The sequence below is a fragment of the Kockovaella imperatae genome, assembly GCF_002102565.1.
Source record: "Kockovaella imperatae strain NRRL Y-17943 chromosome Unknown BD324scaffold_6, whole genome shotgun sequence".
In the NCBI taxonomy this organism is placed as follows: Eukaryota; Fungi; Basidiomycota; class Tremellomycetes; order Tremellales; family Cuniculitremaceae; genus Kockovaella; species Kockovaella imperatae.
The window spans coordinates 50,890-63,220 of record NW_019028946.1 but is presented as its reverse complement, the minus strand read 5'-3'; the positions used below and the strand labels follow the sequence as shown (position 1 = coordinate 63,220).

At 52.8% G+C, this 12,331-nt stretch overlaps 3 protein-coding genes across 3 annotated transcripts; 1 reads left to right on the top strand and 2 right to left on the bottom strand.

Moving 5' to 3' along the window:
• Positions 1 to 123: 123 nt before the first annotated feature.
• Positions 124 to 1,027, bottom strand: BD324DRAFT_422423 (hypothetical protein). Its single transcript, XM_022012736.1, has 5 exons — positions 954 to 1,027; positions 856 to 887; positions 720 to 802; positions 363 to 631; positions 124 to 318 (listed from the first exon to the last, which is right to left on the bottom strand). The coding sequence occupies exons 1-4, from the start codon at positions 982 to 984 to the stop codon at positions 442 to 444; spliced, it is 336 nt and encodes a 111-aa protein (XP_021871070.1). The 5' UTR covers positions 985 to 1,027; the 3' UTR covers positions 124 to 318; positions 363 to 441.
• A 2,560-nt stretch (positions 1,028 to 3,587) lies between these two features.
• BD324DRAFT_422390 (Myristoyl-CoA:protein N-myristoyltransferase, N-terminal domain-domain-containing protein) lies at positions 3,588 to 5,990 on the bottom strand. Its single transcript, XM_022012735.1, has 10 exons — positions 5,578 to 5,990; positions 5,435 to 5,520; positions 5,288 to 5,391; positions 5,052 to 5,237; positions 4,900 to 4,991; positions 4,728 to 4,844; positions 4,517 to 4,687; positions 4,149 to 4,461; positions 3,850 to 4,089; positions 3,588 to 3,803 (listed from the first exon to the last, which is right to left on the bottom strand). The coding sequence occupies exons 1-10, from the start codon at positions 5,871 to 5,873 to the stop codon at positions 3,696 to 3,698; spliced, it is 1,713 nt and encodes a 570-aa protein (XP_021871069.1). The 5' UTR covers positions 5,874 to 5,990; the 3' UTR covers positions 3,588 to 3,695.
• Positions 5,991 to 6,145: 155 nt separating this feature from the next.
• Positions 6,146 to 11,173, top strand: BD324DRAFT_650644 (hypothetical protein; the record flags this gene model as incomplete). The annotated part of the gene is made up of 15 exons (XM_022018180.1): positions 6,146 to 6,371; positions 6,428 to 6,525; positions 6,573 to 6,645; positions 6,696 to 6,799; positions 6,846 to 6,959; positions 7,007 to 7,603; positions 7,649 to 8,441; positions 8,481 to 8,599; positions 8,649 to 8,738; positions 8,790 to 8,956; positions 9,005 to 9,059; positions 9,100 to 9,549; positions 9,603 to 9,776; positions 9,830 to 10,613; positions 10,665 to 11,173. 15 exons carry the CDS (start codon positions 6,146 to 6,148, stop codon positions 11,171 to 11,173), a joined length of 4,353 nt encoding a protein of 1,450 aa, XP_021871068.1.
• Positions 11,174 to 12,331: the final 1,158 nt, after the last annotated feature.

Genomic DNA, 12,331 nt, shown 5'->3' with positions numbered 1-12,331 from the left:
CGTCGCAAGGGGTTTATCGCATAGGAAGGGCATCTATGGCCGAGAACGCAGCAGCCACTCCCACATTGCTCGGATGCTAACCTTGGCCTGGCCTTCGACCAAGTCGACTTCCAGGGATCTGGATTGCGCCTTGTCGAGATGAACACGACTAGGCGGTGGAAATAACCTCGGGAGCAGTTCAGGAAGCCCAAACCTTCAGCACCAGTCTTCGTGAGCTTCGCTTCGGTGGGGTGACATCAAATCTACAGATCTTGACCGTTTGAAGGTAAAGCACCTTGGTACGCCGATGCGATGTGATCGTTCAATTGCAGGCCTTGACTGAGACCAGATCAGATCGTCTCCGTGTCTCACGAAACACTCACCACGAAGGGCTTGATGTGGGCAGTCTGCCGAGCACTATCGCCTTTCGCAGCTCCCTTGCGACATTTCCTCCCAACCAGCTCAAATCAGCCTCGCGTCCGACCCCAGCTTATCCATCACTTCCTCAGTACATTTCCACAGATCCCTCATGACGTTTTGACATTCTTGTACGACTTGATTCTCACTCGCATGGCCGTGTGTCTTGATGCACTCTGCGTAGGACTTGATATGCTCACCACAAGTCTGCTTGAGCGCCTTGAGCTGGGGTACTCTGAGGGATGAAACATGTAAGCACAGCTGATTTGACCCTCGAGCGTGTACAGCCATATTGGCACGGAGAGAGCAAGAGCGGTACTCACTTGTCTTCGGCACAAGCTGTGAGTGCATCAGACTCTTTTGAGCAAATTTCAGACCAAGCTTTGTCTTGATTGGCCAGAACGCACTGTGCTACATGTCAACATCCTCCCATGAAGAGAGGTATCTATTCAAACCTACATTCTGATATTGAGCCATTTGTTTGGCGCACTCTGCATTGTAGCGTCAGCACCTGTCTACGGGGAAGAAGAGCACGTCGCAGAGGTGAGACCACTCACTAGAAGCCACGAGATTATAGGATGCGTCCATGTTGCTTCCTGTTGAATTGGTCTACTGGGCAAATGGTTCTTTCAATTACCTCAGGCTGAGCCTTCTTCAACTTTGGCTTTCGTTGTCATCCGACTGACTGTGGCACTGGTTGAATGTGGCATTTCTAAAGCTTGTTCATGGTGTCTTTGCCTTTGGATCGACACCTAAGGAGGCGAGTATCAAAGGTGTGCAACGGAATGGCAAAGGCAAGGGTGTGTGACCGTCATGGCCATCGCTTTTTGAGGGTCAGTCTTATCTCTGCTGTCTAAAGTGAAGGACCGACCTCAGTTCACGACCAGCCATGTCAAGCCGGATTCCCGATGGACAGATCATCGCTGGCATTCTATGCATTATCGACGACAATCCCAGACCTAATGTCTTGTTTGGGGCACCAGTGAGCTAGCATGCCATACGGGATTCTCTGATGCATCTCAGGCTGTATCCTTATTTCAACTTGAGACGTCGCTCAACCTCCCTCTAGATACAATTAACCCGGAACAAGCTATCCGAGCCATTGGACCACTGTCTGAGAGTCTCTTTGCCAAACCATGTCAACCATCGTTGAGGCATCTAAACAGACAAGGGCAGTCGGAAAAATGGATCGTCTTCGAAGCTAGTGCGGATCTCTCAGCAGCTGAAGGACCTCGGCGAGTTCAACCATCTGTTAGTCAGCCTCACCAGTTTCGGAGCCTAGCTGCCGATACAATATCAACAATAAGTAGACAGGCAGACAGCAAGGAGCGCGAAAGTGATCGAAGCACAGCCGCCTCGCCTCGAGACCTGACCGGTATACGTCGAAGACCACAGCCCAATGTACCCAATTCATCCCAAGGCATCAAATCATACTTGCCCTGGGACAAAAGCAAAAATGTTCGCGAAGATTCAGACCTCTCCACAGTTACAGATCTGTATCCTCGAACACCACCTGAGCAGCTTTCCCTACCATCGTCATGCGGTCCATTCCCTGCAACAGCCCTCGATGCTCAGAGTTTCCCACGGCCTAGCATCAGTCGCAGCACATCTTCCCATGCAGGACACTCCGGCCACAAAGGTGAACTCGCAATTGCTCGAGATGCAGAGGACTTCTATCAAAGAGAGGCTCCTCGTCCCCTTGTCAATTTCCCCAAGCCAAGACCGACTCTGCCGATGCCAAAAGCTCGACCCTATCGCCTTCCAGAGACTGGCTATATACCCTTGAGGTCCGCACCGCTCGATTCACCAGGGCAAATCATGACTCTGGGACCAATCTCACCAGATACAGCGACATCTTACCCGTATGAGCCTCGTTCAGCCGGGATCTCGGGAAGCAAAGACAGGAAAAGGATCTTCGGAAGATTTCGTGCGCCGTGGAAGAGCCATCCCAAGCTGTCAACTCCAAATGACTGCGAAGATCCAAATCAAATTCCGACGGACCGGCGATTGCACCAAGAGCTCATGGGGCGGGGCGGGGATGTTATGCTAGCCAATGACTGGCTCTTATCCAGAGAAGCTCAAGCAGCGGCGCCCAAGTCCTATTCAGGACAGGCGCATACCGATCGTTCCGCTCCGAATCTCAAGCCGATATCGAAAGCTGATGAAGGCGAAACAACAGATCTGATTGAGTTTTACGTTGACACAAACGAGGAGCAACACACTCAGGCAGAATCTCGAGAGGAGGATCCATTGGCTTTTACTTCGGACTCACTGCCGAATAACTTCAATCAATACCATCATGACCGACAAGAATTTCCGTCTGAGTCTAGGACACTTAGCGGTTCAGATCGGAAATCTTTGACTGCGAATGCGTACGAAGCTCATGTTCTCCGTAAGGATGACGACTCTATACCACCCAGACCTAGTCTCCCAGCCTCAGAGTCGCTGTCCAGACACAGCAATGTTCCAGAAGAGGGTACAGTCGGAACGGATCACATCGAACAGCCTTTTACTCATCTTCAGTCTCATGGATTGAACTCCTCAGCCCTGAGATTCTCACCGAAGCAGAAGGAGACCAAAGATGACGAAGAGGATGAGCTCAGGGATGACGACCCACTCCCACTTTCTCCGGATACCGCACTGATTGAAGATCATTCGATATCAGAATCCGAGAGTGAAGCAGACTTTGAATATATGACGGTTGAAGGTGGTCCAACACCCCCTCCCACTCCGTACTTCCTTAAAGCCATCGAGGGATTGCCATTCGCTCCCGGACCTGTGCGCACCCAGGTGAGCCATTCCACGAGCATCACACCATGCTACAGGCTGATTGTGGTGGAACGACCAGTCTCTGAACTTCACCTGCATTCAAGATCGCTGGCCGACGCTCGCAGCCGAGGTAGTGGCTATCATGGGTTTGGCATATATCGTACAAGCTTCCGGCCTGTGAGCCGCGTCCGTGAAGGTGATGGACCATTACGGAGGCGGAGAAGGTCCAAACAGCAAGATCGTCCCAGGTTTTTCCGATGCCGGGTTGCATAGAGTACAGGCATGTATGCGCTCGTGTCTCCTGTGTCTTCCTTTTCTCATACTCACAGCATGACGACTCCTAACTGAGAGCCTTGCTTGAGCCCGACCGTCCGCACGCCACCGTCTATTTGCTTGCAGGACCAATTGTACAGGTAGACTAAGCATTAGATGTCAGCGCAACGTGATACTGCGCTGCTCGGACCTACAATTCTATGAGTTCATAGGGAGACATCGGACACGTGTCAGTGCTCGGAACCAGAGTGGATCTGTCAGTTCGACCGGCTCACCAAAAATCCATTCCCTCCTCCAAATTTCTGGTCATCGAGGAATGTGTTGTTATCCAAGATAGTCAGAGCATTGACAACATCAAAGCCGGCCTTGGACGAGTCAACACAAGAGTTCCTGCCATGCCAGGGCGCTTACATTCTTTGCCAGTATCAGCAGATCCCCCATCAGTGCATTCAACCTCTCCCCTAGTTTCTGCTTGGCTTTGACTTCATGCGTTGCTGCGTCGTCCGAGGATCCACACGGTGAGAAGATGGCGTCGGATGCGTAGTAGAACAGGTAGGCTGCTTCCAAGACGTCGTATTTCTTATGGTTCATGATAGAAGAAGGGAGGGAGTAGAAGGAGACTAGATCGGTAATGAGGTGGGTCGTAGGGTCCTGTTCCGAGTTCATTAGCTGTCAACTTCTGGGCATGATCACATGACGGATCGACTCGCCTCAATGACGTATGCCCAAGTGACTTGCTTGACTCGCATTCCGCTCTCATTCACGCCTTGACCAGACAGGAACCAATGTTCGATTTCTTCGTCCTTCGAGAACGTCTGATAGATGTCAAATCGTGCGAGATATTTTCTCAGCAAAGTTCCGACTTGAGGCACGTCCGCCTTGACCATTTCTCGGAGACCTGGTGTCTGAGTATGCGGGGGGACGGCACACTGCTTGACGAGACGAGTAATCGTTTGATTTCGACCAAGGGGTGAGAACCCAATGTCCACGAGTTTGACAGGGTTCAGGCTTCGATGATAGTATCTTGATGATTCCGAGATGTCAGCACGCGCACAAGCGAGGGCGGAAGGGATCATACCTTGCTGCAGAGAATGGAGTGGGAAGGACCACACCAGCCGTATAGATAGCTTGCCAGATGTCCACCAAGTTGCACCGCCTCGTGACTTCCTTGATGAGGACCGGCGCCAGACGTTTCGATCGTAACTTCTTGTGGACGCACAAGAAGTTGATCTCAGCAGCATCGAATGATCTGAGTTGATGTCAGTGAGCAGTCAGAAACGGTGGCTCACTTTGCCCTGACTCGGATCTCCACTTTGATGCCCGATATGAAAGCTACCAGTTTACCGGTCTTGGCTACTCGGACACCAATGTGCCAGTCGGGCACATAGCCTGGTGCAGTCAGACTCCTGCGGGCATTGTGAGCCACCAGACAATTGCCCGACAAATATCTACACCACTCACCAATGCAGGAACTCTGCTGAGTACCTGAACCGGAGTGACGCGTCATCATCCTCCACATAATTCTCCGAAAGCAGGACATAGACCTCCTTGCACTATCACCAGATCAGTGATAATCCTTCGCAGCATTTGGCACGGATCGTGTAGGCACTCACTTGCTCCTCGTTGGTTATGTCAATTTGAGTCCATTCAAATCCCGAGGGCAACGGTAACGGCTCTTGTCGGACTTCCTGTGGAGTCTTGATAGGATCGATAGGGCCTTCCTCCGTCACATCCTCCACAGGTGCATTTCCAGCTATCGAGGCAGACAATGTCTGCGGAACGGGTTGGGTATTCCAGAACTGACAATTGCTCAGCCTATTCTGGAGCGGCAGATGTCCAGTGAACGCACCTTATGCTCCCCCAATGCCTTGGTATTTGACTTATTGCCCAGTGCCACCTGCCCATCTAAGAGCTTCATCAGATCCACAGCTCTCAGAGCCTTCTTGATCTCCTCTGGAATGCGGTGAGCGATGCTCGATTGTAATAGCTTCCTCACCGTCCGTGACTTCCTTCCCGCCACCATCCATCTCATTCCTGACAGCATCGACGACCTGTTGAGGAGCACTGCCACTGGCAATTTCTCTGAAGGCCCAAACCCAATCAGCTCTCTACCGCCAAGCATGACCATTTGCAGCTTACTTGAGGCGGTCGACAGCTCGTCCAGCTTTGCCCTTCTTCTTTTTCTTCTTCTTCTTCTTCTTGTTGCTAGAGTCACCAGCAGCTCGTCCTAAGCCATTCTCATCCTCCTCATCGTCGTCTCCCGCCTCATCCTCAGCTCCAGCATCATCATCATCTTGCTCCTCTGCGGCCGCCTCCTCGCCTAGCTGTTGGAATTTATCGATGACATTTTGAGGTACACCAGCAGCAGCAGGGGTCTGCGAGGACGGACCGCTTGAAGTATCTACTGGATGACTCTCGTCAGGTGGGATGGGCATATCCCTTTGATCTCTGTACCACCTCCTCCGTCGTCAGCTCGTTGCCTGACTGACTATGAAGCTGAATCATAATGGCCGACATTCGCCATGAAATCTGAAACACACATTTAACAGGGGAACTTGAATAAATTTACGACATGGCAGCGGCAGCTGTCTTGCTGATGTTCGCGCGTATTCCTCATCAACATCTTTCATCTGTGAGGCAGCAGATAGAGGTTTGGAGGGGGAATCATATCTCGGGAGAATCAGGCGTTGTGACGCGCATACACAGCATGTCAGACGATCCGTCTTCCTCCTCATCATCGACAGCTGCCGCTCAACCAACGTCAAGCCTTCCCGGCCATTCGACATCTGATCCGACGACTGAAGAGATCCGCCGGCAAGTCGAGAACGAGCAAGCTCTGACGGACTCGCGACGGAGGATCACAGAGCTAAAGGAGGAGTTGAGGAAAGCTGTAGAGGAGAAGCAGGCTCTACAGGATGATCGACAAGGAGTCGGTGAGAGGCTTCACATCACCGATGGAGAGTATTCGCTTACATCAAACCATGACCAGCCTCGGAGAGTGCACAATTACGGACGCAGCTCGCAGCTCTCCAGTCGACGCATCACAAATCAGCATCCGAGCTGACCGTCCTCCAGACACGTGTCGAAGTGCGTGTTCTATTTAGTCCAATTGGCAAAGACTGACGATATACCAGGCGGTCGAGAGAGAAAAGCGGGAACTCATAGAAGAGACCGAGAGACTGCAGCAGCGATCCAATCGTATCACTCGTGAGCATGCCTTTCTGTCAAGCTGCTGCGGATGCTCATGAGTCCCGCAGAGGACCTCTTTACACTACGGTCACAGCGACAGGACAGCTCACAGAAGCTGGCGCACCTTGAAGTCGAGGTTTCCGAGCTACGCATGGCGGCGGAGTCCTCAAAAGTGGGTCGTCTATTTCCGTGCTTTTTCGCTGATCCTTTTCTTACAGTTCAACGAGCAACGTAGTGCGCAGGCCCTGCAGACGGCCCGCAACGAGATATTGCAGCTCAACAAATCTGTGGCTGATGTCGATGAGAGATTTGCAAAGTATCGGGCGGAGAAGGTCAGTCTCCGTGTGGCAGAAACTTTTCGACGCTGAATACCTGTCAGTCCTCTGAGCTATCTCAGCTCCAGCTCGAACATGACACCATCGTCTCCCGCCTGACATCCACTGACCATCTCTACCATGCCCTTCAACGAACCTACAACGACCAGTCTAAACGTCTTGCTGAGGCTCATGAGAACATACGTGCACTTACGGACGCTGCTGCCAATCGGAAGATTTCCACATCGAGCGAATTCGCTAGGTTGATGGAGGAGAACAGGATACTAAAAAAGAGGGCAGAGGAAGCTCGCTCGACAATCACAGAACGAGAGGCCGAATTAGAGCGTGTGGCGGATTCAGCAGGTGAAAAGACCCGAGTCTGGGAAGAAAAGTGGAAGAAGGAAGAGCGGCTGCGTAGGGAAGCCGAGAAGCGGGCAGAGGACCTCCAAATCGTCGTCGAGAGACTCGCTATGGCTGGAGGAGAGGGTTCCGATCTGAGTCCCGCTGCTGCTCTTGCGACTGGAATGAAGCAGAGTGGAAAGACGTACACTCAGTTCTACACCGACTATACCATTCAAGAGGGCAAGCTGAGGGCCGCGGAGAACGAGGTCTCCAGATTGACTCAGCTCTTAGACGAGATCAGTGCGGACATCAGCGAAAAGGTGAGCTGAAATTTATTCAAACTTCTCAGCTGACCGTCGTCTCAGAAACCGCTACTTGATGAACAAGCTGCCGAACACGCCCGTGCCATAGAACGGGCAAACGCTCTGGCTCTAGAGCTGGCTTCTGTCATGTCGGCCCGGGATGCCCGAGACGTGGAGCTCCGATCGCTGAACGCTTCTTCCTCGCTGCACAAGGACGAAGTTGCTTCGCTGACGTCTACGACTGAGGATCTCTCTCGACAAGTTCAGACCCTTTTGCGTCAAATTGCCATCCGAGATGATCCCTCTTTAGCATCTCAAACGATGGATGGCAATGCTACAGTCTCGGAGACTGGAGACCTGGTCACCGACTACTTCGTCGAATTCAAGTCGATCCGATCTCTGCAGCAGCAGAACCAGAAACTTTTGAAACTCACTCGAGGGCTGATGGCCAAACTGGATGCGCAAGAGATAGATAGAGCCGGAGCCGATGCTGAGGACCTCGAAACCGGAGCGACTTTAGAACAGGCCACAGAAACAATCACCAAACTCCACGCTCAACTTTTGGATGCTCAGAAGAAGATCAATGAGGCGACGAGGGAACGAGACTTTTTTTCAAAGCTCTTGGCTCGGGGTGATGGTCTCAAATGGTCTTCTCCGTCTGGCGGACCATTAGAGGACGGGTCAGCACCACATGAACAGGCTCTGACAACACTGCAAGTAGAGATCGAGTCGATACGTTTAAAGGCAGAGCAAGATATCAGTGATGCACGGGAGCAGCTACGGACGAAGAGCGAAGAAGCTGGTCAGGCGGAGATTGCCAAGGTCAGAGCAGAGGCACAGATCTCCATGTTGCAAGGTACGTGACATACCACGGTCTCGGAGCTAATGAGCATAGAACAACATCGTATGATGACCGATGCGAACGCCTTGCAGAAGCAAGAGCTGAGTGGTCTACATGACGAGATGAGAAAGTTACACGAGAGCATCGCTGTGGCAGGTGTGGAGAGGAGACTGGTCAGTCGTGACAATCGCCTCGGTTCATTATGAGGCTGATGCACTTCAGGCTTTGGAGCAGGTGGCGTCACGTCAAGGCGAAGCAGACAGGCTGCGCAATGATCTGGCGAACCTTCGAGCGGAGAAGGAGCAATTGGCGGTATGTCTCATTTGCAGCATCTCTGAAATTCCGCTCACTTTTTGCCCACAGAGCACCGAAGCTAGACTTCAATCCGATTTCCGATCGGTCCAATCGGAGCGAGCACGACTCCAGCAACTCATTGACAACCTACAGACTGTCAACAGCGAACATGAGAAGACTCGAGCGGAAGACCGGGCAAGGTTGGAGAGACGCGTAGAGGAGGTTGAGAGGAACATGTATGTTCAGCCTCAGAAAAGTTTCAGACTCGTACTCACACTCGTCAGGTCTACTCTTAGAAGTCAATTGGATGCTGCCAAGGAAGCCACGGCAGCTGCCGAAGTCAGTTAGCGTCTTTCAATAGAGGCTGACTTGCGCGCAGAAACGAGCGGACGATATTCAACCTAGGATCGACGCCGCTACAGCTTTCGTCCGAGCTGAGAAATCGGCTGCTGAAGCACAGGTCCAAGCGCTTACGAGCGAGATTGCGACCCTCAAGGAAGAGCTGGAGAAAGTTAAAGCCGAATCTGAGAAGCGAATGCGCATTGGTCTCAGCCATCAACGTCGTGCGAATGACATGATGGCTGAGAAGAAGCGGAACGAAGAAGCTCTGTCAAGCAAGGACACAGAGATTGCAGAGCTCACTGAGAAAGTGGGAGCCGCGACCAAGGAGCTGGACGAGGTCAAGGGCAAGGTTGCAGAGGCGGAGAAGAAATTGGTGGATGTAGAGCGAGGAAGTACGCTAAAAGACGCGACGGTGTCGAGGCTACAGAGCGAGCTGGCCAAGGCGCAGTCAGGGGCGAGTGTGGCATCTGGGGACAGCTCAACTATCGTGAGTGCAGTTCGGGTCTGAACAGAAGTCTTCGGCTCATCAGAAACTCGTAGACCGCACTCAGGACCGAGAAGGAGTCATTGCAGCAGAAGCTGGCTCAAGCGGAGAAAGATCTCGCTGAGGCCAAGGCGGTTGCGTCTGCGGCTGCTCCGACTGGGCAATCCACTAGCTCGGACCTTCAAGCGAGGGTCCAAGAACTTGAGAAGGATAAGGAGGCGTATGACCAGGTGAGTTTTATGTCTTGGACCAGAGGTCACTCGCTCATCGAGGTGGCTCGTAGAAATACGAAGAAAATATCACAAAGGTTAATCGGGTCAATGCCAGCCTTTCACAGCGCCTTCGGACGGTCGACGAGATTCGAGTCTCGTTGGAGGCGAAAATCGCCGATCTCGAGAAACAGATCTCCGAGCATCAAGCTGGAGCTACCGGTCAACCTGGAACCGCCAGCAGTGGACCACCCGATCAATCAGCCATTGATGCAGCTGTCAAATCTGCGGTTTCTGCCCGAGAGGCTGAACTGGAGGCTGAGCATTCCAAAGCTCTCGCAGCCGCGCGGTCCGAGAACATATCCATCAAAGCGGATCCCTCAGAGTCCATGGACGCTCAGCGCGCTCAACTCGAATCATCCTTTTCGAAACGCGTTGATGATGCTGTAGCGGCTCAAAAGGCCGAACTGGAGAAACAGGTCAATGATTTGAATGGACAAGTAGCGACTCTAGAGACCAAAGTCAAGACGCTGGAACGCCAGATCAAGACTGCCGAAATCTCTCGAAAGACGATCGAAAGGCAACGAGCGGATCTAGAGAGCAAATTGAAGAAATATGAAGGAGAGGGGTCATCGGCCTCTGCTACACCTGCATCATCTGGCGCCTCGGGGTTGTCGGCCGGTGCACCCGCGTTCCAACCTGGAGATTCGGCTCAGACTCCCACTTCTCAGCCCCCCACCGCTGCCGGTGCATCTGTTATGCCCGCTCCAGCTGGCTCGTCACCTGCTTCCATCCGTGGCAAAGGGCGTGCTACGCGAGGGACAGGAAGAGGGGGAAAAGCGAATACAGTGTTAAGTGGTAGGTTGGGTGGTATCCAGTGCGGAGACTTCGTACTGATCAATGCATCAGCTGTCAACGCTACACTGGCTCAGACTGGTACTCCTTCCACACCAGCAGCGACAGGGACCAAAAGGCCCGCTCCGGAAGACGGAGAGATTGCCGAGGACGCGAGCGGAGCAGCATCGGAATCAACAGCAGCCAGTAGCACAGGAGCATCCATCTTGCAACGGATAGCTCCTGCCGCTGTTGGAGGGGCTAGTGGAGCTGGACCACCTGCTGGTGCAGGAGGTGCTGGTGCCACGCCTGGCGGTACGAGACAGTTGAAGCGACCTCGAGGGCTTGGAGGCGGTCGAGGCGGTGCGCCCCCCGGTGCAGGAGGAGCTGGTGTCGCCGCTTCGGGGTCATCAGCGGCCACGACGGCGGCGACGAGCACAGAGACTAATACGGGTGGAAAGGATGAACAGAACGGCAATGGCAATGGCGCAAGTGGTAGCGGGGCAGGCGAAGGTACAGGAGGAGGAGGAGCTGGAGGTGAAGGGTCAGGGACAGGGACAGGGACAGGGATAGGATCGTCATGACGACAATGGGAGAATACTACCTGACATTGACTTTTGATGCATATGATTACTCTGAGCACTTTGTCCACCTCATGAGATATCGACATACATGTCATATTGTTACATACTAGGTCTCGGTCTAGAGCGAAAAAAACGACAAGAGCTCCGAAAAAGCTGATCACACTGCGCAATCGCAGGGGTAGCGCTATGTACAAAAAGATAAAAAGAGGGAAAAGGTGTGAAAGAAAAGAAGAGAAAGAGAGAGGAGGAGAGAGGAAAAGGAAGGTCAGGCCAGGCCCGCCTCCTATATACAATTTTTCGCTCGACACTCAGATTCCTCGAGATCCGACGGTCCAGCCACCAATTACTATGACTGATTCCCCCCCACAATTCGTCTAGATTGTCCACGGAATGTCTCGAAACCGGATCGACGGGTACCCAATCTAATTTGTAAGCGAGACCATCGGATGGCTTCGTTTGTTTTCTGCTACCGTACACTCCGCAATGACGGTACCAAGAAAGAGGCACAGGCGCAGCAACGGAAACCTTGATGCGTCGACTCGCAGCTCAATCTAATACGTCTCGACGTCCGCGTCGTTCCGGGCCGCCGCCGCTTACATGCCCATCCCTATTCCGCCCTGACCCTCCATCATCATTCTCGCCCTTTCCCGCTGTTGAACTTCGTACAAGTGTTGACTCTGCGCCACGTTCATGTATGGATGAGCTTGCGTTGGAGAAGCATAGTATCCCGGACCATAATCTCCAGGCGAGGGACCGGGACCTTGGGTGTATCCAAAGCTCGGGTTGGTAGGTGATGCCTGATGGTAATCTTGAGGCATGTGATATTGAGCTGATAATGGAGAAGCTAGAGGTTGCATCATGGAAGAAGGACCATGCGGTGAGGATTGACGATGCAGGTCAGGGAGCGAAGGTACAGGCGGTATGAGTTCTTGACCGCTTCCATCCATTTCCGAAGCGGCATTGGCGGCTGCTTTCTTGCCCCGACCGGATGGAAGTCGTTTCTTTGGACGTTGAGAGACGGGCGTCGATTGACCGATACCCAAGGCTGGATCCAGACCCGGATGTTGTTGTTGTTGAGCTTCTTCAGCTGCAGAGTGCTGTTGGGCAGCTTGAGCAGAAGCGGCCAAGGCAGCAGTAGCGGATGGAGTGAGTTTATGC